A 23,309-nucleotide genomic window follows, 5' to 3' on the forward strand; every position below is an offset into this window, starting at 1 on the left:
AAACTGATATCAGAGGGAACTGAAGCACAGGAAAGGGCCTCTTTCTTTTCAAAGACTTTCATTTGTGATGGGCTTTTTTTTTTTTTTTCTAGGTGATCTTATTTCAAAGCCCCTTTGAAAATTTTGTGGGTTTTGTAATGGATGAAAAGTAACTTGGAAATGGGACTAAGAAGTTTTCAGTTGAAAGTTGTTAGAGGAAAGTTGAAAGCTTTGAGTTGTAAGGTTCTGCCAGATTTATCATGTCTTTTGTCCACGAGGCCCATCCGTGGGGGCAGGGGGCTGGAGGGAAGGGGCTGGGGAGCCAGACAGGGCCCACGAGAGAGCACAGTGCCGAACCCAGCCCCAGCCACGGTTGCTTCACGTCTGTGAGGGGAGCCATCCGAGCTGCACTTTCAGCAGAAACGTCTCCAAGGTATAGACTTTGATGTGAGGAAAGGAAAAAGCAAATGTACTTCCAGAGTACTATAGGAAGCTGGGTTCTATCGAAAGCAGGGGCTACCTCACAGATGTTTCCTATCAGAAAAATAATTATGGGAGACGTTAAGGCCCGTTAAGGCCTGAGAGAGGGAGAGAGGGGGCCTGGCATGAGCCCTGGGGCAGGGCCACGTCGCAGGACTGACGAGAGGGGAAGCCAGGGATCGCCATAGAAGCCGTTTGGGTAGAAAACCAGGAAGGGCACCGTTCCAGAAACAGAAGGGAAGGGAGTTTCAAGGAGGAGGAAGGAGGAAGCCAGAGGAAGAGGATGGCCACAGTACTTTGCAGGGTTGGGCAGAGCTCGGGGGGCGGATGGAGGGGGTACGTCCAGAAACCCACAGAGGGTACAGCGTGGGAGAGGAAGGCAGATGGATGCTAGAGTGGCAGGGGAGGTGGTCAGACAACGAGTTCTCAAGTTTTCAGGTCTTGGGTTGGAAAGCCCAGGGGAAGGGCTACTGAGAGAGGGAGAGCTGGAGACACAAGGGACTTGAAGGTGGGCCCCGCGGCACCATCCACGTTAGAGAGGGGAGGTATCTATATGGCCCTGCTCTGAGACAGAAGAACGGGCCCCCCCAGGCAGTGTCAAGGCCACACTGGCAGCATTTGGGGAAACACATCCGCGATGGCTTAGGGTATGTGGCCTGAGGGAATAGGAGACATGAGGGAAGTAGAGTACGCTATGAGGGTCTGAGCAGGAGGCCCCGTTGGGCTGGATACGGTGTGGGGAGGGGAGGCCATGGCTGGTACTCAGAGCACCAGGGGCGGGTGTCTCCGTGTTACCCCAACGGGGTGGGTGGGTGCAGCCTTGACATGGCTGAACTCTTTATGAGGCAGTGGCCTGGAACACTCCAGCCACCCCAGATCACTTCCGAGGGCCTAAGGGTAGAACAGACATGGGTAAGAGGCCCGAGTCTGGCCTACACTGGCTATGATCAAACTTCTCCAGGCCCAATTACTGTCATCCGTAAAATACAGGTAAAATCATGGAACTCCTCGTGGAAGGAAATCACGTCGTGCTCGTGCCTGGCATGTAGATGGCGCCCAATACATGTGAGCCGTAAAGATGGCGGCAGTCTGGGCAGCCCGTTCCATCTGTGCCTGGTGTGTGTCTACGGCTGGTCTTGTTGGGCCCTTGGGGTGCCCCATGAGAGAGAAGACGCCGGAAGGGATCAATGGTTGCTGGCAACAAAGCCTGGGGTCACAAGGCCAGGTTAGAAGCAGAGCACTGGCCTCCAGCTCTATCTCCCACGCCAACACTTGGGCTGCCCTCACCGAGCTGTCCCCAGGGGCCACTCCCTCCTTACTAGGCTCTCCTGCCCCTCCCCCAACACATGCCCTACCCCCCACCCAGGTTGCCGGCAGGAACACCTGCCCCCCAGAGACATCATCATATTCTGTAATATGATTGGAATCTGAATATATATTTAAAATGACAAGATTGAAATTAAAATTTAAATAAAGAATTACTTTTCTGTAAGTTGCTCCGAAAGCAGTAATTTAGCAGCAAATTGATAGAGAAAGGTAAGCACTGGTCCTTTAAACCATCATGCAGTTTCCGGCATTCGAGCCAGAAGTGTCTCAATTTAACACATCATTGGTTAGTATTATTAGAAATTTCAGCGGTCTCCGGAGCATATTATGGCGGTGCTCTGAAGGGGAGGCCGAGGGCGCCGGCCTGGGTCCAGGGGGCCAGAGAGGGCATCCTCAGGAATGGGAGCAGGAGGGGCTCCAGAGAGCCTCCCCGAGCCCTGCGTGGGGATTTAGCCGTGATGATTCTCTTGTTTGTAGTTCGGTGGCAGTCCTGAAATGAGAACTGAGAGACCCATAAATGTCCTATGCTCTCCCCAGAGGCCACGCATTTCTAGCTTTAGCATCTAACAAAACATCCTTCTGACCCCTTGAAACCCAGGCTGGGGCCCGGCGTCCGTGGAGACGGTGCCCCCAAGAAGCCGGCTCCCATGAGCCGCGTGAGCAAGACCCAGAAATCTGTCCCATTTAGCATCTGGCCAGCAGCCTCCGCGGCTAGGTTCCCCACACGCCTGCAACCTTGAACATCCAAACTGTCACCGCTCCCCAGAGTAAGGTCCAAAGACTACCTTCCTCCCCGGGTCGGCCTGTTATACCACCACGTGGACTCAGGGGCCCCCTGCCCCAGGCCTACTGAATCGGAAGTTCCGGGTGGGTTCAGAAACCTGGATTCCTAACACACATACACACGCCCAGATACTCACGAGCACTCACGTTGGAGAACCCCTACGCTAGAGGTGGTCGGCGCTCCACTGTGTGACCTTGGCATCCGAGCTCTCACTGACAGCCTGCCGGTCCCAGAAAGCCAACAACCTAGGCATAAACACCAGCTATAACCTAAAAAACCCAGACACCAAAATAGCTCCTCCCCAAACCTGAATGGCCAACCTTAGAATACCATTCTTCAAGTAAAAATCACCTTCCTAGTGTCTTGCCTTTGTGGTGCAAGAGCCCCGGGGAGGTTCCAGCACTCAAGCCCCAGTATACGGGTCTGAATAGTTTAAACCAGTCTCTGCCCGCCCCCAAAGGTGGGCTAGACACCGTGAAGAACCTCAATGCCTTGCAGGGGCAGGGATGCTGAGAAGGAGAAGAAACAACCACTCTTTGAAGGGAGTGGCCTGTCCTGCTGTGCGAGCCGCAGCTGTGATGGGATTCCCAGCGGTAGCCCAGGACTTGGTGATCCGAGGGCCCTGAGCAGATCTGCTTCTGCTGGGAGCTGGGTGGGAACCGACTCTGGCTGTTTTCAGAGGAGCCTTGAGAACCTTCCAGAGTAAAAACGGAAAGGAAACAACAGCTTTTCACAGCGGATGCTATTCCTGGGACCCCAGGGCCTCTGCCGTCAGTGTGCCTCCACCATCGGCGTGCTCCCAAATCCGTGGGTCTCTGCCACCAACCTCTGCAGACCGTAGGCTCTGAGCTGGACTGGCTTTCCCACATTGCCCAACTTCCAAACCAAAACCTCCCCCAAGTGTGTCTGAGCAGCAGGGCCCATGCCTGGAACCCAGCTTCAAGGGAAGCTGGCAGAGCAAGCTCTCTGGCTCCCACCTCAGGATGGGAGAAGGGGGTGGTGTGGCCAAGGTGCGAGCAGTCAGAGACGATGCCCAACATCCGGGGGTGGTGCTCAGGCCACAACAACAGCAGTCCTTCGTCAGAAGGGGCCTTCAAAACCCAGAGCCAATGCTTGTCTTTTCCAATTTAGGTGGAAATTGTGGGAAGTCGTGAGGCAAAACCAAGGCTGCAGGTCAAGTTCAGAGTGGGGTCAGCTCTGGGTTACCCACGGCTATTGTCCTCCTTGTGGGCTGTCTGTTTTCACCCAAGACCTCTCCCCCCACCGCCCCAACCCAGCTGGGGTGTGCTTGGGGAGACGCTGCTCTCGCTTTAGTTGAAGCCTTTATGCCTGGTCCCCACTAGAGTTAAGCGGCAGGCATCTTTTGTGGACACAAAGGATACATACAGAACTGTCGTGTTCATATGTCGAGAGCAGCACGCAGATGACTTTTTTGGTCTTTTGCTATTCTGCAATAAACACAGTAGACTTTTTTCTTCTAGTGGCTTTAAACAATATCTCCAAGTACCTCACAGATTTGTGCACAGATTCTGAGAGGTCTTGGCTGGACCGTCTGCTGCTGACCAGAGTTGCCTGGTGGAATTCTTCTAAGCAGCGTTGCTGAGGGGCCCAGGAACTGCCTGGCAGTCTTCTTGAAAGGCTTGGCCCTTAGCTGGCATAATGTCATAGCCTCATGGGTCTGATTCCTGCGGCCACTCTCCCAGCCTGGGTCATCCTCCTGGTCCCTGGACAGGCCTGTCCCGTCCTGCTGGTGCAGATGGCTTGAGGGCAGGAGCCGAGCTTGACTACCACTATGACCCAGGGTCCCGCAGTGCTTCTGGCCCACAGTGAACAGGGAAGCTTTGTCCGGCCCATTAAACGGAGGTGAGGGCTGGGGGACTCTGGGGTCCCCTGAGCAGAAGAGGCTCATTGCTCTGAAGGATGGGCCCAGCCGTGTTCACGACGCCCAGCAGAAGGCAGTCTCTGCCAGCCCTGTCAGTCCCCACAAGTGACAAGAAGGTCAAAGCTCACAGGTTCTGATCTGGGGAGGCAGGTTTATCAGCATCAGCAGGAGACAGACACGTGGGCTGGCATTGTCGTTACTCCTCCCAGAGGAGGCCACTTGAACCCCTAAAGTGGACTCTGGAGCCTGACTCTGTCAAATGTCTGTAGGCGGGAAACGTACTTGTTGCTGTGAGGTTCTTGGTGGTGACTTCGGCCTGCATCCATCTCCCTTGGTGAACCTGCCTAAACTTTGTGGCCCAACACCAGCCCCGTTCCTTCTGGATGCTATCCCTGACTTCCAAGCTCCTTTGAGTCACCTTCTTCTGACCTCCTTGGACAAACAGTGGGAAAAGCTGAGCTCTGGTTCCTCCGGCCATCCCCCAGCCCCGCGGAGGCAGGTGTCAATCTCAGCACCCCACATCTTCCGTCCCACTCAGGCACGTGGGAGGGGGCCGACAGAGCCAGGCCTCCAAGCAGCCTCTGGCAGCATTCAGGGCGATGACATTGGGGGGCCCCCGCACACAAGTCCCCACAGTCTGGATCCTCATCTCCCCAGTAAGGGGAGCTCATTGCCTGCCATCTCCCACGGGCACCGAGCTACTCCACATCCGCACAGTGGACACGGTCCACTCTTCTGGAACACACCCCATGCATTGCACTAGGAGTGAGGAATGCCCCGACCGCTGGCCAGACCCAGAGCTCAGAGACGCCACCTGCTCGTTCGTTCCCTGGGCACCTGCAGAGGGCCAGGCACCACACCGGGTCCCTGTTGTCACGGAGCTGCCCCACCAGGACGGGGTCCGTACAGGTGCTGAGAGGCAGTGTGAGGAGACTGTGATCATCGCATGCACAGTACGTTGGTCCCAGAACCAGCAGGCACGTGAGCTCCCCAGGCGACTCCCTCCCATCTTGTCTCAAACCTTCCTGACCCCCTGGGATCCTCACCTCCGTGGCACTTTTGTGCAAAATAGAAAAAGGTGCTCCCTCGGAGTGGACCGACTAGCCAAAATGAGCCCCTCTGGGCGGTCGCAACCTCACGGGCAAATCCCCAGAGGAAAAGTGCCCCCTGACCCCCTCTGCCAGGCACCTCTGCATTGTGCACCACCTTTGGCCCCATACAGACACCCCCAAGCACAGCAGGCCCCCCAGTACCACTAGGTGGGCGATGTTTACCTGGGCTGGTACAGCCCAAGCCAGGGGCCCCGTGAGGCTTGTCATGGGGTGAGGTTCCTACCCCCAGACCAGCGGGCGCCTCAGCCCCGGCCTCCGCCTCACAGAAAGCTTCATCCGTAAAGGATCGGGGTCTTTAGTGTTCTTCTGTCTCGGAAAGAAGCAGGATGCTGTCAGCTGCCGTAAAAATGTGACCTTTGAAAATTTACAAGAGCTCGGGGTTTAAAAGCTGCCGCGTTAATGATGCATCCGATTAGCATCTCATTAAAGGGAAGCAGAGAGAAGTCTGGCCGGCCCAGCGATGGGCAGAGAGGGCCACTCCGAAGCACCAGGCAGAAGGAGGGCTCTCCTCATCTGCCTCTTTCTGCCCAGTGTCATCAGGACGGGGGAGCAGAAGCATGGCCAGGAATGCTGGCACAAGGCCAGACATCGGGTGGCTTCACTGACGTTCCGGGTGATGCAATGGGAGGGGCCGGCGGAGCCTCCCCCATCCCTGCCTTCGTCTCCTCCTGGGCTGTTCTCAGGGTTGGTTTCTGAGGCATTCTTGTGCTGACACCCCCCTGGCAGGGAGAAGCGGAACTGGGGGAGGCCTGCTCTGGCTGGGCGAGACCTGGAGGGCCTTCGGTGAGGTCAGAGACCTCTGGGGACTCCGGACCAAGGGAGAAAGTCTTAGCGGGTGCTCAGTTCGGAGCTGGAGCCACGGACCTGTAGGTGGTGCCCTCGAAGCCTCCAGAACTTGGGAGGCTTCTACTTCGGGCCTGGAGCCCTTCGAGGGAGGAGGGGCTCCGGTCAGGCCGAGCCGACTCCCATCACCTGCTGCAACATCCCTCACCCACCTGAGTGCCCGGGCGCATGGCAGAATGCACGACCGCATCCAGTTTCTTCTGGAGGGAGGGGAGAAAGGGATGTTCGTTTCGTTGTTTCAAAAAAAAAAAAAGGCAGAAATTTCTGAGCTGGGAGTTGCTCCTTGCTTCAGGAGTTGCTAGTGCGAGCAGACTGAGTGGTCTTATTTATCTTTCCTAAAGGGAAAAATGAAAGACCCGTTTGCCTTCTCACGGCAGAACGGCTTTCTTGTACATAAGAACTTGCTTGTGACAGTCATGAAAGACACAGCCGAGCAGAAGGACTGTGGTAGCCAGGCCCAGTGCTCCCAGCCTTTCTGGGCTCCCCCTGGGCCCCCCCGGCTTCCTTCTGGAGGCTAACTTGCCTGCCATGCTTAGAGCTAAGTGCCCCCCCTCTGCTGGGAGCAGCTGCTTGAGTCTCAGTCGCTGTGTCCCCGGTGCGCGGGGCAGGGCCCGGCACAGAGCAGGGGCCCAGTGCTCGCTTGCCGAACAACCCAGCTAACCAACAAACAGGTAACGGAAGGACCCGCCAGGAAGGCTTTGGAGCCAAGGGACTAAGCCCTTGAAAAAGTGTACAATGTTTCAAGTTCAGAAACTCCCCAGTTTTAGAGCAAAAACAGGAACTCCTGGAGTTTTCTAGTTCAGAATCTGGTACTCACCGTGGAGGAAGAGACCCCAACCCAGCTGGTGGCCTCCGCCGGCCGCCGTAGGGCCAGAGCTGCCAAGCTCCCAGAGCCCTCCCCGACCCTGCCCCAAAGTACCAGGCCCGGGAGACACCATGCTGACTCAGCGGGGACGAATGGCAAGGGCAGGAGGACCCTGCAAACCAGACCTGTCTCTCTGGCCTGAGAGGCCTCCAGGAACCCCGGCGCCGCAGAGAAGGGTTGCAGCGCCCCCTCCTGGCAGAGGGTGCCCAGGGAGGCTGGAGTGTCATCCCTCAAACCTCACCCCCAGGCAGGGCCCTGAGTGAGACATCCCACAGGCTCCTTCCCCTTCGCAAGCCTCTGGTTATGGGACGCGACCTCTGCTCCTCCCAGTCCACAAGCACGCAGGGGAAGCTGGGCCTGCGGAGGTGACCAGAGACGGGGCCCGCTGCAAAGCCCTCTAGAGAATGCTAGAAAAGCCACAGTTTTGTTCCCTACGTTCCACAGGACTGTTGGTGAGTGTGGCTAAATCCCCAGCCTCCTCCCCACCGCCCACCACCACCACCACCACAGCCAACCCCAAGCTCCCATCTGTCCCAATGAGAAGGAAGCTTGTCCATTGAACTGTTCTTTCCTCCGGAGATTCACTCTTTCCCTTTGTTTCCTGCTCTGTTCACAGAAGCGAAGCATCAGAAATGCAGGCCAGAGAGAAAGTGCAGCCTAATGTCATTAGCTCCGTGCAGCCCACAGGTCCTAACGGGACCCAGCTCCGCTGTAATGCAGGCTGTTTGTCATCTGCGTTAGGCATCCGAGACCCAATAAGTGCTGTCCTCCCTCCTCTCCGCCTGCCCCCTGCCCATCGAGCCCTGCTACTCCCAGAGGCCCGCTGGGGGCACCGCCCTCCCAGCTGGCTCACTGCGTCAGCTTCTGTGAGAAGTCAGAAAGACCGTGGACCTCACCTGGGAGAAGCCTGCAGACACCCCTTCAGGCCCCTTGGGCCGTCTGTGGATGTCCCCAGTAGAGAGGGTGTCTGCCCTGCAACCGAGCCCAAACCTGGCTGGGGCTCTGGCTGCAGTCCTGGAAACTGCAGAAACTTCCTGAAACCACCTGTGCGGAGACCCCACCCCCACCCCACCACATCCCAGTGACCCCAGGCTCTCCAGCATGCTGTAGGATTTCTTCTTGTTCTTCTTTTTTTCTTATTATAACGGTAATGGCCCTAGTAGAAAATCTGGCAATACAGGCAAGTAGAGACAAGAGAATAGAAGTTACCCATATTCCTCCCACCGAGGATAACACCCCTGCTAGCACTTTGGTTTTTTTTCTCTCCAACACGTACCGTTGTACATGTGAGGTTCTCTTTGTGCCCTCTTATGTCCTGCCTTTCTCATTTAACACTATACTATAAGCATTTTGCCATCTCATTATGCATTTCAGTAAACATGATTTTTAATGACCATATAATATTCCATCAAGACTGTCGCTCAGAGACCAGTGCTCTCCTCATCCCTCTCGTTCATCTAAAAATCTAAGATAGAGAATGAGATCCTGAGACAGAGAGCCTGCCTCCTTCCCACAACGAGGAGCCGAGGGTCCCAGGGAAGATGTCCCCTGGGCTGGGCTGTCGTCACACGGGTCTCAGCCCCTGCCCTGCCTACACCTCCTCCGGGAAGGGGCACATGGCAGGGCCTCGGACCGGATGGAGCCGAACGGTGGTGTTTCGGAGAGCGGTCTTCTCTTCTCACAGGTCAAAGGGCCAGGCCCAGAGTGGCGTTGAGCCTGGGCTTAAGACACAAGGGTCTGCGGCTCACGCCCGTAGACGCTGTGATTAAGTCATGACCCGAGGGCCGCGGGAGCTTCGCTTCTCACAGCACAGAAAGCTTTCCTTCCCCATCGTTCAGGTGGACTGAGCGGCTGCAGAGGGCGGCCGGGGAGGCACCGGGCGGGTGCTCCCGGGGTTGGGACTGGAGCAGAAGCCTAACAAGGACTAAGCCCAGATGCTCTGCCACTCCACAGGGGTGCTGGGCTTGGGGCCTGCCCGGGCTCTGCCGCTGGCCCGCTGGCCACGTGGCACCGCTCAGGGAATAGGTCCCAAGGCAGCAGCTCTGGCTAGGCCGCGCTCACCCTCCTGCTCTGCTTCTCCCCAGGCCCCTGGAATCTCCAAAGCGGACAATCAGTCCCAGGGACTCACGACCAGCATCCGGTGGGGGCAGACACCCATCAATCAGTCCACGCCCTGGGACACTGATGAGCCACCCTCCAAGCAGATGAGGGAGAGCGACAATCCAGGTGCGTATGTCATCGGCAGCCAGAGATTCCCCCCACCCCGGGGCTGGAAGGGGTGTCAGAGGTCCCCCAGGTGCTCCAGCTTGTCAGCAGGCCCTGGCCCACGGGTCTGCAGTCCTAGGCTCAGGCTGCCTGCGGGTCGGGACCCCGTGTGCCCTGGACGGTAGCTGCTTCTCTACCCCTTTCTCTGCTGCTCAAGAAAGCTTTGGGGAGGAGGAAGGAAGGGGAGCAGCATCACAGGGGTGACTCCGAATCTGCTTTGTGTTATTGTGAACAGCCCCTCCCAGAGTTCAGTACTCTGGTGACCACATTTCTCAAGCCACACCTTCCAGGGAGGTTTCGCCTTGTGGGTGTTTGTAGGAGAACCGGGATGCCCCCCCTCCCCCTGGGCCTGGGGGCTCCCCACCTCCTACAGCACCCCAGCCCTTCTTGGGTCAGCTCTGACCATAACAACACCTTCCCCGTTACCGCCCGTTGGTCCCAGACCTCCCCTTAGGACACACAGAACTCGGCTCCTTGGCCCTCCACACCACAGCCCTGCAGATACCTGGACACCCCACTCATCCTCCCCTCCAGGTCCTCTGCAGGATGAACACCCCAGGTTCCTCGGCCACACTCCAGAGCCTGTGACTGACAGTTTCTTTACCTTCCAGAGAATTATATCTCCCTCTGCGTCCCTCAGGGCCCAGAACCCAATGCCCAGAGCCCACATGTGTCATGCCCAGCACCTCCTTCATTCAGCCCCTCTACTTTGACCACCGCAGCCTTAGATCACTTCTGAATGTCTGCTAGCCCCAGACATGCGCTGTCACCAGTGACACCCCAAGACTGTGATGGCAGCAGCTGTGACCCCCTTCCTCTCAATCTGCCTGAGGCGGTGGAGTGTAGGGACTCACGGACAAGTCCTAGTCCATATCTCCCCAGAGGACTCTTAGATCTCTTAGATTCCGGGTCTTTATTGCTGACCTGGGCCTAGCCTTCCTGATACTATGTCACCTGCAGCTGGCTGGTGACAGCTTCCCTCTCCTCATCCAGCTCATTGATAAATAGGGCGAGCAGGACTCAGGGCCCACCAGCAGAGACCTCCTTTAGGTCCCCAGCATCCTCTGGGCCAGTCACCCTCTCATACATCAGTCGCCTCCATGGGCCTTTCTGTACCTTCACCAGAGCTCCCAGAGAAGTCACTGGCCGTGCTCCCAAGTTCTGGTGCATCGTTCCAGGCCCCCCAACTAATCCTGGAGAGAAACGAGCCTCGGATGTCATGCCTTGTGCTTAAGACACCAGGCTGGCTCCCAGCTGGCTCCTCTTCTTCGGGCTTGGGGACAGTCCCCCCTTAGCAGCCCATTCTAGAATCTCGCCAGCACTGCTTCGCCGGTATTTGCCAGCTTCTAGTTGTCTCCAACGAGACAACTAGTTTTCTTTCTGTGAGGGAGCTCCCAGCTCCCCTTCTCGACTCTCAGGCTAGGGGGTCCTGAGTGGCCCCCTGGCCCCCACTCTCTTCCTCAGTGTCCCCGCTCTCTGTCTATACTGCCACTCCCAACAGCATCATGAAAACCAAGGTGGCATTTGAGTGATGGAGACCCAGCCCCACACTCATTCAGTCAGAGGTGACCCAGAGTGTCCTTCCCTGTCACAGTGTCTTCTGGCTTCACTCACAAACACGCTTGGGTCAGCTCAGCTCAGGGGAACCTGGCCCTGCTCGGCCTGACCTGGGCTCAGCTGGCCTCGAATCTTGTATCAAGTCTCAGGAGGTGGGTCTGGGCCCCGTTGCTCATCAGAATTCCCTTATGGGCCAAAATGCACTTCTGTTGTTTCCCCCGGGACCAGCCATGCAGAGGTTGCTTAGGAGAAAGCCTGGTCCCCCAGCAGGGCAGTGGACTCCAGCCCCTGGCTGGCTCCCCCCACTGCCTGCACCCCCCTTCTTTCCCTTCCCATACCACAGGGCTCTTGCACGGCTCCAGGCTCTGGTGTCCCCACCTTGCCCAGCAGACACCTACTGTCTTCAGAGTCCACCTTTCCCCCCACCTCCGCCAGACAGCTCTTCTCCAGAAAGGAAGGAAAAACACCAACATTTATGGAACATTTAACACATACCAGACACTCTGCTAGTTTTTCTTTCTTTCTTCTTTTTTTTTTTTTTTTCCCAAATATGTTTTCCTCATTCAGTTCCTCCCAGGAGAACTCTGAGGTAGGTGTTGCTAGTTCTGTCTAACAGAGAGGAAGAGTGAGGCTCAGAGAAGATAAGCAACTTGCTCAGAGCTCCTGGCTAATTAATGGCAGAGCTGAGGTTTGAACCCAGCACTCTTTGAAGGTCTCTGCTTTTTTTTCCTCTCGGTTTTGTTGCCTCTTGAGCTCTCCCAAGCAGACTGTGCTCCCTCTCTGGGCCTCCATGGCCATCTGCTCATGTACCCCCAGCACACTTATCCTGTGCTACTATTATCACAGATTTGTGATCTGGGGGTACTGGATGTGGGTGTCTTGTCCGCCTCTGTGACCTCCGCACCCAGCCCAGGGCCCGGGGCAGATGGTATTTGCCGAGGGAATATGTTTGCAGCAAATGACATCTCTTCCGTCTCCCTTGCAGGCACAGGGCCATGGGTGACCACGGTGGCCGCCGGGAGCCAGCCCGCCCTGATCGCACACTCCTATGGAGTGGCCCAGCCTCCCACCTTCAGCCCGGCTGTGAACGTCCAGGCCCCGGTCATTGGGGTGACCCCCTCACTGCCTCCCCACGTGGGGCCCCAGCTCCCGCTGCTGCCAGGCCACTACTCGCTCCCACAGCCACCTTCCCAGCCACTGAGCAGCGTGGTGGTCAACATGCCCGCCCAGGCCCTGTATGCCAGCCCGCAGCCCCTGGCCATGTCCACACTGCCTGGCGTGGGGCAGGTGGCCCGCCCGGGACCCACTGCCGTGGGCAACGGCCACATGGCCGGGCCCCTGCTGCCTCCACCACCACCAGCCCAGCCGTCTGCCACCCTCCCCAGCGGTGCCCCTGCCACCAATGGGCCCCCCACGACGGACTCGGCCCACGGGCTGCAGATGCTACGGACCATTGGCGTGGGGAAGTATGAGTTCACCGACCCCGGGCACCCCAAAGGTAAGTTCTGCTGCCTACATACTCCCGTGTGCCCGCATCTGTGCTTCCCTGAGGGGTCACGACAGCGCGGACAGGCGTGCGCTTCCTGGCGCCCTGGGCTCTCCGGCGGTTCCCTCGCTGGCCTCACCCGGCTTGGAAGCAGTAGTGGGGCCTCCCCCTGCCCGAGGCAGCTGGGCCTCAGAGGAGGCAGAGGGGAAGGTGGGGGAGCGAAGGAAGGCCAGGGGAACGCCTGTGGGCCGCCAAGGGAGGAAAGGGAGAGCCTGGCAAAGTCCCGGGTCCTTCTGCCTCCAGCCCAAGCCCTAGGCCGTTCTCCCTCTGACCCCGAGGCTAGGCCAGGTATGGAATGAGCAGAAAGCCTGCGCTCCTCTTAGGGCTCCGTGGAACAGTCCTCTGTGCGGCCTTCACTTCCCACCCAGAACAGGCAGAACACAAACTGTGGCCTTCCCCAGAAGAGCTCCCTCTGCGGTGCGGTGCGGTGCGGTGCGTGAGAGCGGCTCCCCAGACCACAGGGGAGAGGAATGTCTGTCTCCTCCCCAGGAGACACTCCCGGGCCATCCTGAGCCACTTGGATTTTTGGTTTCAAGGAAGCAAGGGTGGTTCTGTGAGGCTCCAAGAAAGAGCCCCTCTAGCCTCAGCCTTCAGTCACCCCTTTGCCCCACCCCCCGGGGCAGTTTTCAACAGAGCCTGCAGGAGGAGCCCCCCGGCCTTAGGGTCAGGACAAAGTGCCTCAGCAAACAGGCTTCACTCCTGATATCTGTCGGAGCGGTCTACCCAGCTGGAATGCAGAAGGGGGCAGGAGGACGGGGCACCACAGATGTTACACTGCTGGGGTTCATCTACCCCAGACTTGCTTGCTATCCCTTAGAGCTCCAGACAGCCAAGCCCCTTTCCTGCTGAGTGCAGAGGGGAGGCAGCAGTCGCAGGCAGGAGGGCACACGGCGGGTGGTCTGCCTGCTGGGGTACCCAGGCCTCCTTTGAAAAGGGGAGTAGACGGTCCTGGGAGATGTGGACCTCTGGGCATCACTTCTCTGTCTTCTGGCTAACAGCCCCTGGAGATGGCTCCTGGGGGGGGGGGGCTGCCTCTCCACAGAGCAATGACTTCCACTAGCCATTCTTTCCAGCCTGCTTTCCTGCATCTCTATCCTTATCCTTTTGAGCAATTTTCAGACCTCGTCAGACATCCCAACAACAAAGCCGTGTCTAGATCTCCATTGGGTTTCATTCCCAATCTGATTGCGCCCCAACCGCCTTTGTTTTGGAAATCAGCACTAGTTTTAAATGACAAAATTACAGAAAATTACATCTAAATTCTGGTAAACTCTTGCTTTGTTTAAGATCTTTTTTAAAAAAAAATTGACTAAATTGATTTTTTGTTTGAATTGTTTTGGTTAAGCTCTCTCTCCCTTAAAAAGAAAAAAAAAAAAAAGTACTCCCAGTTTATATGCTGCCAGCTCTGATACACTGGGAACTGGGTGTCCTGGCTGCTTCCGGGGTTGTGCCAAAGGCCAGGCACTGGGTGGGCTTCCCTCTCCCCATCAACAGGAGCATCTCCGCTGCCCCCAGAGGCCTCCTAGGGCTGATGAAAGGTCTTGCTGAGTTGCCAAATTTCAGACATGTATCTAGGAAAAGGACTTATTCTGGGCAGAGAGGCAACAGGCCCAGCTGGATCTAAAGTCCCTGGCTTGGGGCTTAGCACAGAACTGGGGTCCACCTCCCCAAAGGCACACGTGCAATTTCTCATCACACATCTGAGCCCATAAGCTCAGGAAGTTACAGGCAGTAGAGACCCACAGGGCCCCCCCGGGTCATTGCTGAGCCATACAACTCTCTGGGGCCAGAGGGCAAGGATCACCCTCTGTGATGATCCCAAATCCTCAGACAGGAGAGAAGGAGAGCGAGGGCCCCTCCTGGGGTGTGTCCTGCGAGCCCTAGGGCGTGGATTCAGGGCTAGGTGAGGCCAAGCATAGGGTAAGCCTAGAAAGGGTGCACAGCCCCGCCTTCTGGTAAGCCAGTGAGGTCCCTCCAGCTCCAGCCTGCGACAACCAGTGACCCATCTGTCATGTTGATTTCCATAGTCGGCCAGGGAACGGGCTTTTTCCCCAGAGATTACATTTAACTCACTTCTCTATTTATGGCCCTCGTGAGCTGATTTCTCCCCTTATATTTGTGGCAAAGAAAGACAATGAAGCATGAACATACAAATGCCTCCAAACTCAAGCCTGGGTGGGTTATGTGGTTTTTTTTGTTTTTTGTGGCTTTTTTTTTGTAAAGTAATTTCTCCTTTCATTTCTAATCTTAAAAGCCTTTATTGCTAAAGCTATAATTTGTCTGTCAGATCTAGTGTCAAACAACTGAATTTTTTTTTTTTTTTAAATAAGAAACCCGGATTCTAAAACCAAATCTTTGAAACTTACCATGTGAGAATCATATCCCTGACAAGACCGTGTGGGTTTGGATTTGGGTCACTTTTAATTTTTCCCCGAGGGATTTTACATCTCCAAAACCCAATTGATTTCACACTCCTAAATGACAGACAGCTGGCTCCAAGTGGGAACCAGGAGGCTCGGCGTGATGGCATCAACACTAGTCAGAACTCCACTTAAGGAAGAAAAAAAAAAAAAAAAGAAAAAGAACTTTCCTTCTCTCCTGTTCTGTTTGAAAGCTTGCCCGGCATTATAATAAGATTCACTGTAGAGCTCCTTGAGATCTAGCTCATTAAAGTCCTGCGATTTTTCCTCTATTGTTTGACATGACAACCTGGCCTCTCCCGGGGTTGAGTAATTATGGAGAGATCCCCTCCATGAGGAACAGGTCTTGCCAGCCAGAGGGATGGGCCTCTGGATGGGTATTTTTAGACTTCATTAGTGCCCTGATTTAAAATTTCACATTTTGTTTCTTGTAATTATCTTCCAATCGACGGAGCTGAAATTTCTGTTGGGGCTATGTGAGTCTGCCTTCCCAAAAAGAGTGTTGGGACTTTAATTTAAAACTTAACCAATTGAAAAATAAAGGTGGCGTGGAAATGCTTTTTTGATTTGCAATAGGTCAAGCGATTGTCTCTCGTCTGTGAACAGAGAAGCCGGCTTGCGTGCAGTTCACTTTAATGAGCGTTATTTAAATGCACTGAGCGCATATAGATTTTCTTAAGAAACTTACAAGATAAATCTTTCTTTCTCTAAGAACAATTTGGGGGTAGGATTTCATTCTTTAAAAAAAAAAAAAGATTATGTGTTGAAAACTAATTAAAATAGATTTCATGTGTGCAAAGTGATAAGGGAGGAAAAAAGAATTAGTTCCATTTGAATCCTGTTATATACCTGAGGCCTTTGTCTTGTACTGAAAACTGGGAAGCAATCTATGGGCTGAGGTGGCGGCCAATGTCGGGCCTTGTGAGATGAGTGAGGGATGTCTAATGTCCCCGCCCCGGGGCGATGGGAGCCCAGCCGTGTCAGGGCAGAGGCACGAGCTCTCGGTGTCCTTTTTCCACAAATGATTCTTGGGGGCTAACAAGGTAGCCAGAGACCTTTAAAAGCCCCAGACTAATGATGAGCTGCAGAAAGGTTATGTTTTCACGTGCATTTCCAAGGAGAAAGAGGCAAGGTTGCACCTGCTCCCTTCTTTTTCTGAACGAAAAAGCAAAATCCAAGTTGACCTGAAGTGGTGAAGGCTTGTCTCTTCTGACTTCAGATTCTGTAGGCCTAGGGCAAGGGGTCTCCAGGATTCCCACGGCTGGGGAAACATGTTGTGGGATGGGCTCAGCCCCTCCCTGTGGTTTCACACCTCTTCCTTCTCATCCTTGCCGGTGGACCCCCACCCCCCCACCAGGGGGAGCTCTGTGTGTCTTTATGCCACTTTCTGCTTGGAAAGCAACCACTCTGTCTTCTCTCCGAGTGGCAAAGACAGGATCTAGAAAAGAAACCTTGAGGCACACTGAATGTGACAAGGACAAGTCTCCTAACCTCTCTGAGCCTCCTTGTCTTCACCTTGAAAATGGGATGAGAGTACCATCCTCATCGGGCCGGGAGGAGGTTTGAATGGGACTGTGGCCATGAACATACATAGAGCTTTGCCCTCCTAACTCTGCAAACCATTGTTCCCGTCAACAGTGACCCCAGGTCTAGGGTTCAGCAGAGACGGAAGGTGGTGAAGGGGTGGGAAGCAGAGCCCCCTCCCCGCTGCAGAGGAGATGAAGGAAGCCCAAGCTTGTTCGCACGGTTGGCAGCGCCCTGGTCAGGCAGCGTCACGGGACCACCATGTCCTCATGCGTAAAAGAGAGTAGACATGTGGCCTTTCTGGCAGGAGGGTTTGGACTGCTCTCCCCGGTGTGGATCCCAGAACAGATGCCCCCCCCATGCCAGCCCCACCCTCTGACCGGCCAGGGCACACGGCTCCGTGCAGATTCTGGAAGCAGCTGGGAATTCATGATAAAGCTGTTTGCCCATGCAGGGTTAGCCCAGAGGCACAAAATGTCCAAACTGAAATCACCTTCCCACACACTTGCTCCTCCCATGCCTCTGTCTCAGAAATGACATCATGAGCCCACCCAGGAGTTCAAAGCCAAAGCCCAGAGTTGTCCTTGACCTGCCTTTATTACCCCCCTTATGAGTCTGAAAGCGCCTTTGATTCTGCCTCCTCCAGATCTCTCCTCTCTCTGGCCCTAACACCTCTGGCCTGCATTTGTGGCCTTCAGGCCCACGGTCTGTCCCCCTCCTGTCCAGGCCCATCGTGCAGCCACTGGCGTCTGCAGGGCCCAGGTCCAGTCCCATCTCTCCCGGCAAATGCCTCCACCAGCCTCTGCTACTTTCAGGATCGTGCCCAGCGCTTCACGTGGTGCCCCAGGGTCCGACTCCCGCCTGCCTCCACCTGCATCTGGGCCATTCCGCTCACAGGCTGCCCTGAAGCCATGTCAGGACAGGGGCTTTCTCCCTTCCAGCTGTGCTCTGCCCTTGGCCAGGCACCTACACTACAGTCGCCCCGCTCCCGTGTCACTCTCCCTGCTAGGCGGCGAGGCTCTGGGTTGGGGGCAGGCACCTCCCCCCACCCCACATACTTGCCCCAGAGCATAGGGGAATCTGAAACTCTGCCTCGGTTTCCTCGTCTATATATGGGGATAATAACAGAAGGTGCTTCTTAAAGTCATAGTGAGGATTCAGTGAGTTCTTTGACATAAAGCCCTCGGAATAGTGCCCAGCATATCGTTAATCACTACAAAAGTCTCTGCAATGAGTCTCTACAAAAGCAATGCCAGGGTCTCCTTTCAATGTCTGTGATCTTCTAGGGGCCCGGGGTAACATGAAAAAGCCAGAAGCCAGGTTACCTTGGGAGGCGTGATAGGTGGTGCTCCCACGGTGATGTCTGAAGCCCCTTGTCCTCGGGGATCCACTTTGAACACAAGACCTTGCTTTCTTCCCCCTTGTTAACACTTTACACCCCTCCACATCGCCATCACAACCAGAAGGCATCACGCTGTTGGGGAGACCCTCCCCCTAATTCCAGGAGCTGTTGGAGGAGGGCTCCTTTCTATCTGCCGTCAGGGGATCTCAGCATCCTGCGAGATTCAGCTGGACTCCAGGTGCCAGACTTGTGGCATGGGTCCTCCTCCAGGGCCATATCAGTAGATGGGACAAATAGGATCGGGTCGCGCCTGCAGACCAACCAACACTTGGGGCCAACAGCACGGAAGGTGCCCAGGAGCCCAGGTTCAGCACCAGACTGCTGGCATAGAATTCCAGCCCCACCACCCGCCGACCCAGTGGACCTGTGCTGGAACACTGGTGTCTCTGAGTTGCCTCAGTTTCCTCATCAGTCCCATGGAGAGAATATTAGTGCTCTCGTCATAGACATGTTTTAAGGACTTAATAATGTATGCCAAGTCTCAACATAGCGCATGGCACGTAGTAAGCCCGCAATATTAGCTGTTGTTACGACCACCACTGATGTAGAGAATCCTGGAGAAGAAATATTGTCATGTTCCTTTGGCTCAGGCCCTCCATTTAAGGTTGCTGAAAACAATCTCCCAGAACTAACTGACGTAACCCTCAGTGCTGATCTGGAACCAAATCCACAGACCCGCTGTTACCCTAATTTTCCCCTTTCCAGCCTGCCCCCCCCCCACCCCGCCACAACACACACCCTCACCCAAGAAATACGTGTCTCAGTGATTGTGGAATTTGACACTTGGTCTACAGAAGGTGCTGGGTCCTCGCCTGTGCCGTGCCTACCCCAGGCCTGCCTCGGAGAGCCCTCCTCCCCTTCGCCGGGCTCAGCCCCCTGGGGCTTGTTAATCATTAATTGGAGGGTTGTCCAGGGCTTAACTGTTGTGTTAACAGATCATTTGATGATGAGCGAAACAGGCAAGCAGAAAGATGCCGCAAAGGCCCCTAGACCACCCGGAGATTGTCGGAACAGGGATGACCCCAATACCCCAGCCCGTGTGCAACCCTCCCAGGGGCCTCTGCTCAACAGAGTGTCTGCCTCCCCCCTGCCCTGAGTGAGCTGAGTGCATAGAACTAGGAGTAGCATAGGGGCTTTCAGCCTGAAATCTCTACTGAGCATTCTGGAGATCAGAAATCCTGCTCTGCCCCTAACTGTTGACCGGCAGGGCCAGCGGAGACAAGACTCCATGGCAATGAGAGGGCTCTTCAGATGAGAGCAGAGGAAGGGGTATTTCCTGTCCAGGGGCTTTAGGAAATGGCACTCACCCACGGCAGGAAGCCAGCCGCCCTGGTCTCAAGCCCACGCAGATACCAGCAGGGATGACCACCAGGTTCCAGATCACTGATACTCAGAGGCCACCGAGCAGCTTCAGTTATGTCACCTCCTTCCCTGCTCTACCACCAAGCATTTATTGAGCAAGCAATATGTGTAGTATAAGGCACCTACTGTGTGCAAGGCCCACATTAGCTTTTCCACTCAGAAGGCGCTGCGGAATGTGCTGGCTGCCTGCTAACACTCCCCGCTCCTACTGAACCTGAAGCCCCATGGGGATGCCTAGAGTGTTCCAGACACGGCCAATGCAGTGGAAGGAGCTTATACCCCACTTGGGGAGTCCAGGGGACCTGGCAATAAAAGCCACAGGACCTGGAGAAGAGAGATCAGTATGGACTGGGCCTCAAAGGCAGGCAGAATGACAGAGGGAAGTGAGCAGAAGGGAGTTAGTTCTACATAGGCAAGATCTTAAGGAAGAATGTTTGAAATCAATGCCAGTGACACAGAATTGTGATTTCTATCACAGAGCCACACACACATCTATTCAAATGGCTTATAGGGCCTGTCCTGATTCAAGACAGGTCCAGTTAGTGATTTACACTTGAGGGCCCAGGAGTCCAGTCCCTGTCCTCTTGGTACACAGAGTTTAGGAAACCTGGATTTTCCTCAAGCTTCGTGGCTTGACTTGCCCAGTCAGTGATGGCCCGATAAGGATCCAGATAATGATCTTGGGCAAGAGTCCATTTTATCAGTCATTCTGATCTTGCAATGTGAAGTCATTCTGGCCAAGGTCAAGCCATTCTAACGAAGGTCAAGTCATTCTGGCCAAGGACAAGTCATTCCAGTCAAGGTCAAATCGTTCTGGTTTTGGAAGGCCACTCTGGTCTTGCAGGTGAAGACCCTGTGGTCTTCAGGGGCTTTGATCTGAGTAGGAAACATTTGAGGGCCATGAACCCCTCACTGGGAAATCGGTGCACACCCAGGGTCTAGAATTTGTAAACCTTTCTCTCTCCCACTGTGACAGGTTAATAGCAAATTTCCCATTGCCCGATCATTCTGCAAACATCTAACACAGGCTGTCTTTGCTAGGAAGGACATGCCGTGCCAGGCTGATCCCTAACATTTTTCAGTTTTTGAGGCTGGGGACGAGTTTTGAAAGGGGAAGAGCTGGACAAGGCTGTGGAGTGCCTGCTGCGTGTCCCCTTGTGATGTGGAGGTCACGGTGTCCCAAACCATGAAACCAGCGGGAGGAAACGGGACACAACACTGGCTGTGGCTGAAATTACATTCCATTCAAGAGCACACTCACTATTCCAGAAGCGTAAAAGGTCAGAATAACACACGCATGTTAGGAACCGAAAACATCGTGTAGATTGCTTAAAGGGGACAAACGGCCCAAAATCTTGCCATCTGTTGAAGCAGTCACCATTGCTTGTTTTCATTGCTTACTTTTCAAAACCGTATCTTAGAGGGAAGCCCAAGTGTGCATCAGTGCAGCAAGAAAATGCTCTTTTTTACCTTCTAGCTATGCCAGCCGCCCTTTGGATGACCTAGCCGCCGCGCCGTGAACTGTCTGGTTTGGCCCACCGGCCCCGCACGGCCTTTCCCTACTCTCCCACGTGACTTCTCACTGTTGTCATTGTCCCGTGTCGCAGACCCAGGTCTACACACGGCCTGGACAACCACGGATCTGTGTAGCCCTGCTGTCTGTGGATTCAGCTGTGTCTGAGCGTGTCCGGGCCGCCTTCACAGCCTGCCACCCCCAGGGCGGCTGAAACAACACCTGTTACTGTCCTCGACGTTCTGGAGGCTGGACGTCCAAGATCAGGGTGCCCGCAAGGTCGGTTCCTCGTGTGGCCTCCCTCCTCGGCTTACGGATACCCATCTCCTTGCTGGACCCTCCCCTGGTCTCTCCTCTGCGCAAGCCCTCCTGCTGGCTCTTCCTTGTCGGGCATGGATTAGGGCCCAGTCCTCATGACCTCATTTAGCTTGAGTCCCTTCTTAGAGGCCTTGTCTCTACACACAGTTGCTTTGAGAGTTAGGGCTTCGTATTACTGGGGCGGGGGGACACAATTCCGTGCCTAAGAGGCTACCTGTCAGTCTAGTTGGCAAATGGAGTTAGAGTTAGTCCATGTCATCTTGCCTGAACAATGTCTCCTCCCCAGTCAGACCGCACTCCTGGGGCCATCACTGACCTTGGCCACATGGTGCCATTTATGACTGGACCCCCCCATAAGTGTGGGGGTGTCTGGTCCCCACTCTTCCTCCCATGCATGCCTTGTGGAGCTGCTGGCAGCCAGTAAGTGGTCCTGTGGAAGGTGGCGCTCTGATTCCAGCAGCCTGGTCACATGTGTCCCATGAGCCTGGCCGGGAGAGGCCCAGTGAGCAGGGCCCAGAGCAGCCAAGCACAAGGGGCCCGTCTCTATGCCGCTTTCTGTCTGCAGGGACAGAGGTTTCCAGGCAAAGAACTCCTAGCTGCAGATAAAGTGACTGCTTAAGGAGTGGGAATGGCTTCAACAGGGGACTCTCTAGAGACAGTTTCTGGGGACAAGGTGATATCTTGGAGAGAGCCCTGAACTTCAGTCTCCCCACCCGTAGAATTGGGGGGGGGGGTGTGGTTTCTAAATGATCTGTAAGGTACTATCCCAACACTGTAGTGGTGTGGAAGGGGTGAGGGGGCGGAGAGGAGGGGATGGCTTGTTGCTGAGGAGTGACTTCTCACCACGTGGTGTAGGTGATGAGTGTCCTGGGAGAGCACGGCGGGGAGGAGGGGCAGCGGTCCGCGCCGGCAGACGCAGCCCTGCTTCTCAGAAGGGCATGGAGTGGATGTTTTATATCCGTTGTAGCTTCTTCACTCTGCACTAATGTAATCCTTGCGGCTGCCCTCTGAAGTGGCCTCAAGGAGGGAAAAGCGAGGCTTGGCTGACACACTTGCCCAGGTGTGGGCGGTGGAGTGGGCATGGGAGTCAGGATCCAGGCCGCCCGCCTCTAACCCCACGCCCTTCCACCGTACCACACCTCGAAGCTTCCCCACCTCGTCGGGGGCTCCGCATATCGGGGCTAACGAGGGGTCACGATGGCTTTCTTACATCTCCTGGGGTCACATCTCAGTATAAATTGGCGATTCTGGTGTTCTTTCCTTATCTCTAGAAGAACTGTGTGGCGCACGGACGGGTGAGGGAGTGGATGTCGTTCCTCAGGGAAACCCATGAGGGACGTCGGGCCCTGGGGGGAGACTGCAGGCAGGGCACTGGCCACCCCAGAAGCCACCGAGCTTGGGAGTCAAGCCGCCCCGGAGATTCCTTCCCACGGTGGCATCTCCCGCATCTTATACATGGTATTGCCAATGCACTAAAGTTAATGAAGCCAACCAGCCACGGGAGGAGTCAGGAATTCCGTGCAAAGATGATACATCTTCAAAGTTAATGAGGTCTATGGAGCTTATGCCCTTCTAAGTGATCGTGGTTCTTGAAACCCACCAAAGAGCAGCACACCCACTCAGAAGCCGTTACTGACGCCATGGCCCTCTGTCACGGAGGGACAAGGGAGCCACCAGGACAGGGCTCCTGGAACTGGCTTCCTACTGACGCCTGGGTAGCCTTCGGCTCCTTGGCAGCTCAGAAGATGTCATGCCTGGCCAGCCATTGTCCTTTGCAAAGGGGACTGGTCAGCCTCGTGGTGCTCAAGGAAGCGTGTGATCAAATGGAGCCAGGAATCTCCTGAATAGTGTCCAGGCCAGCCCACAGCCTCAGGCCCAGCCTCAGCATTCGCCGGAAGAGGCGCATGAGAACAGCTAGACTGTCAGCCCTTCCAGACTGGCCAGGGCCCAGGGTGGTCCCTGGGCTCGGGGAAGGTGAGCAGACAGTTTCTAGGAAGCGTAGATCTGGAACCGGCTGAGGAGAAACACAAGCCGCCGTCAGCCCGACTGCAGACTGAACAGGGACCATCGTGCCCTGGCCCCGGGGCCCCCTGAATATGTTCCGCCAATGCTCTGCCGGATTCCAGTCTCC

General features: G+C 55.5%; 1 protein-coding gene across 3 annotated transcripts in view; it reads left to right on the forward strand.

Annotated features, from left to right (window-relative positions):
• The window catches only part of KLHL29 (kelch like family member 29), a 295,790-nt gene that overhangs the window by 227,144 nt on the left and 45,337 nt on the right, over positions 1 to 23,309 (forward strand). For all 3 annotated transcript variants that reach the window (XM_082744323.1, XM_082744325.1, XM_082744324.1), the window contains 2 exons: positions 9,356 to 9,497; positions 12,079 to 12,591. In XM_082744323.1, coding sequence (XP_082600449.1) covers positions 9,356 to 9,497; positions 12,079 to 12,591 — 655 coding nt within the window. The remainder of the gene's footprint in view (positions 1 to 9,355; positions 9,498 to 12,078; positions 12,592 to 23,309) is intronic.

This window comes from Mustela nivalis (genome assembly GCF_964662115.1).
Source record: "Mustela nivalis genome assembly, chromosome: 8".
Classification (NCBI taxonomy): Eukaryota; Metazoa; Chordata; class Mammalia; order Carnivora; family Mustelidae; genus Mustela; species Mustela nivalis.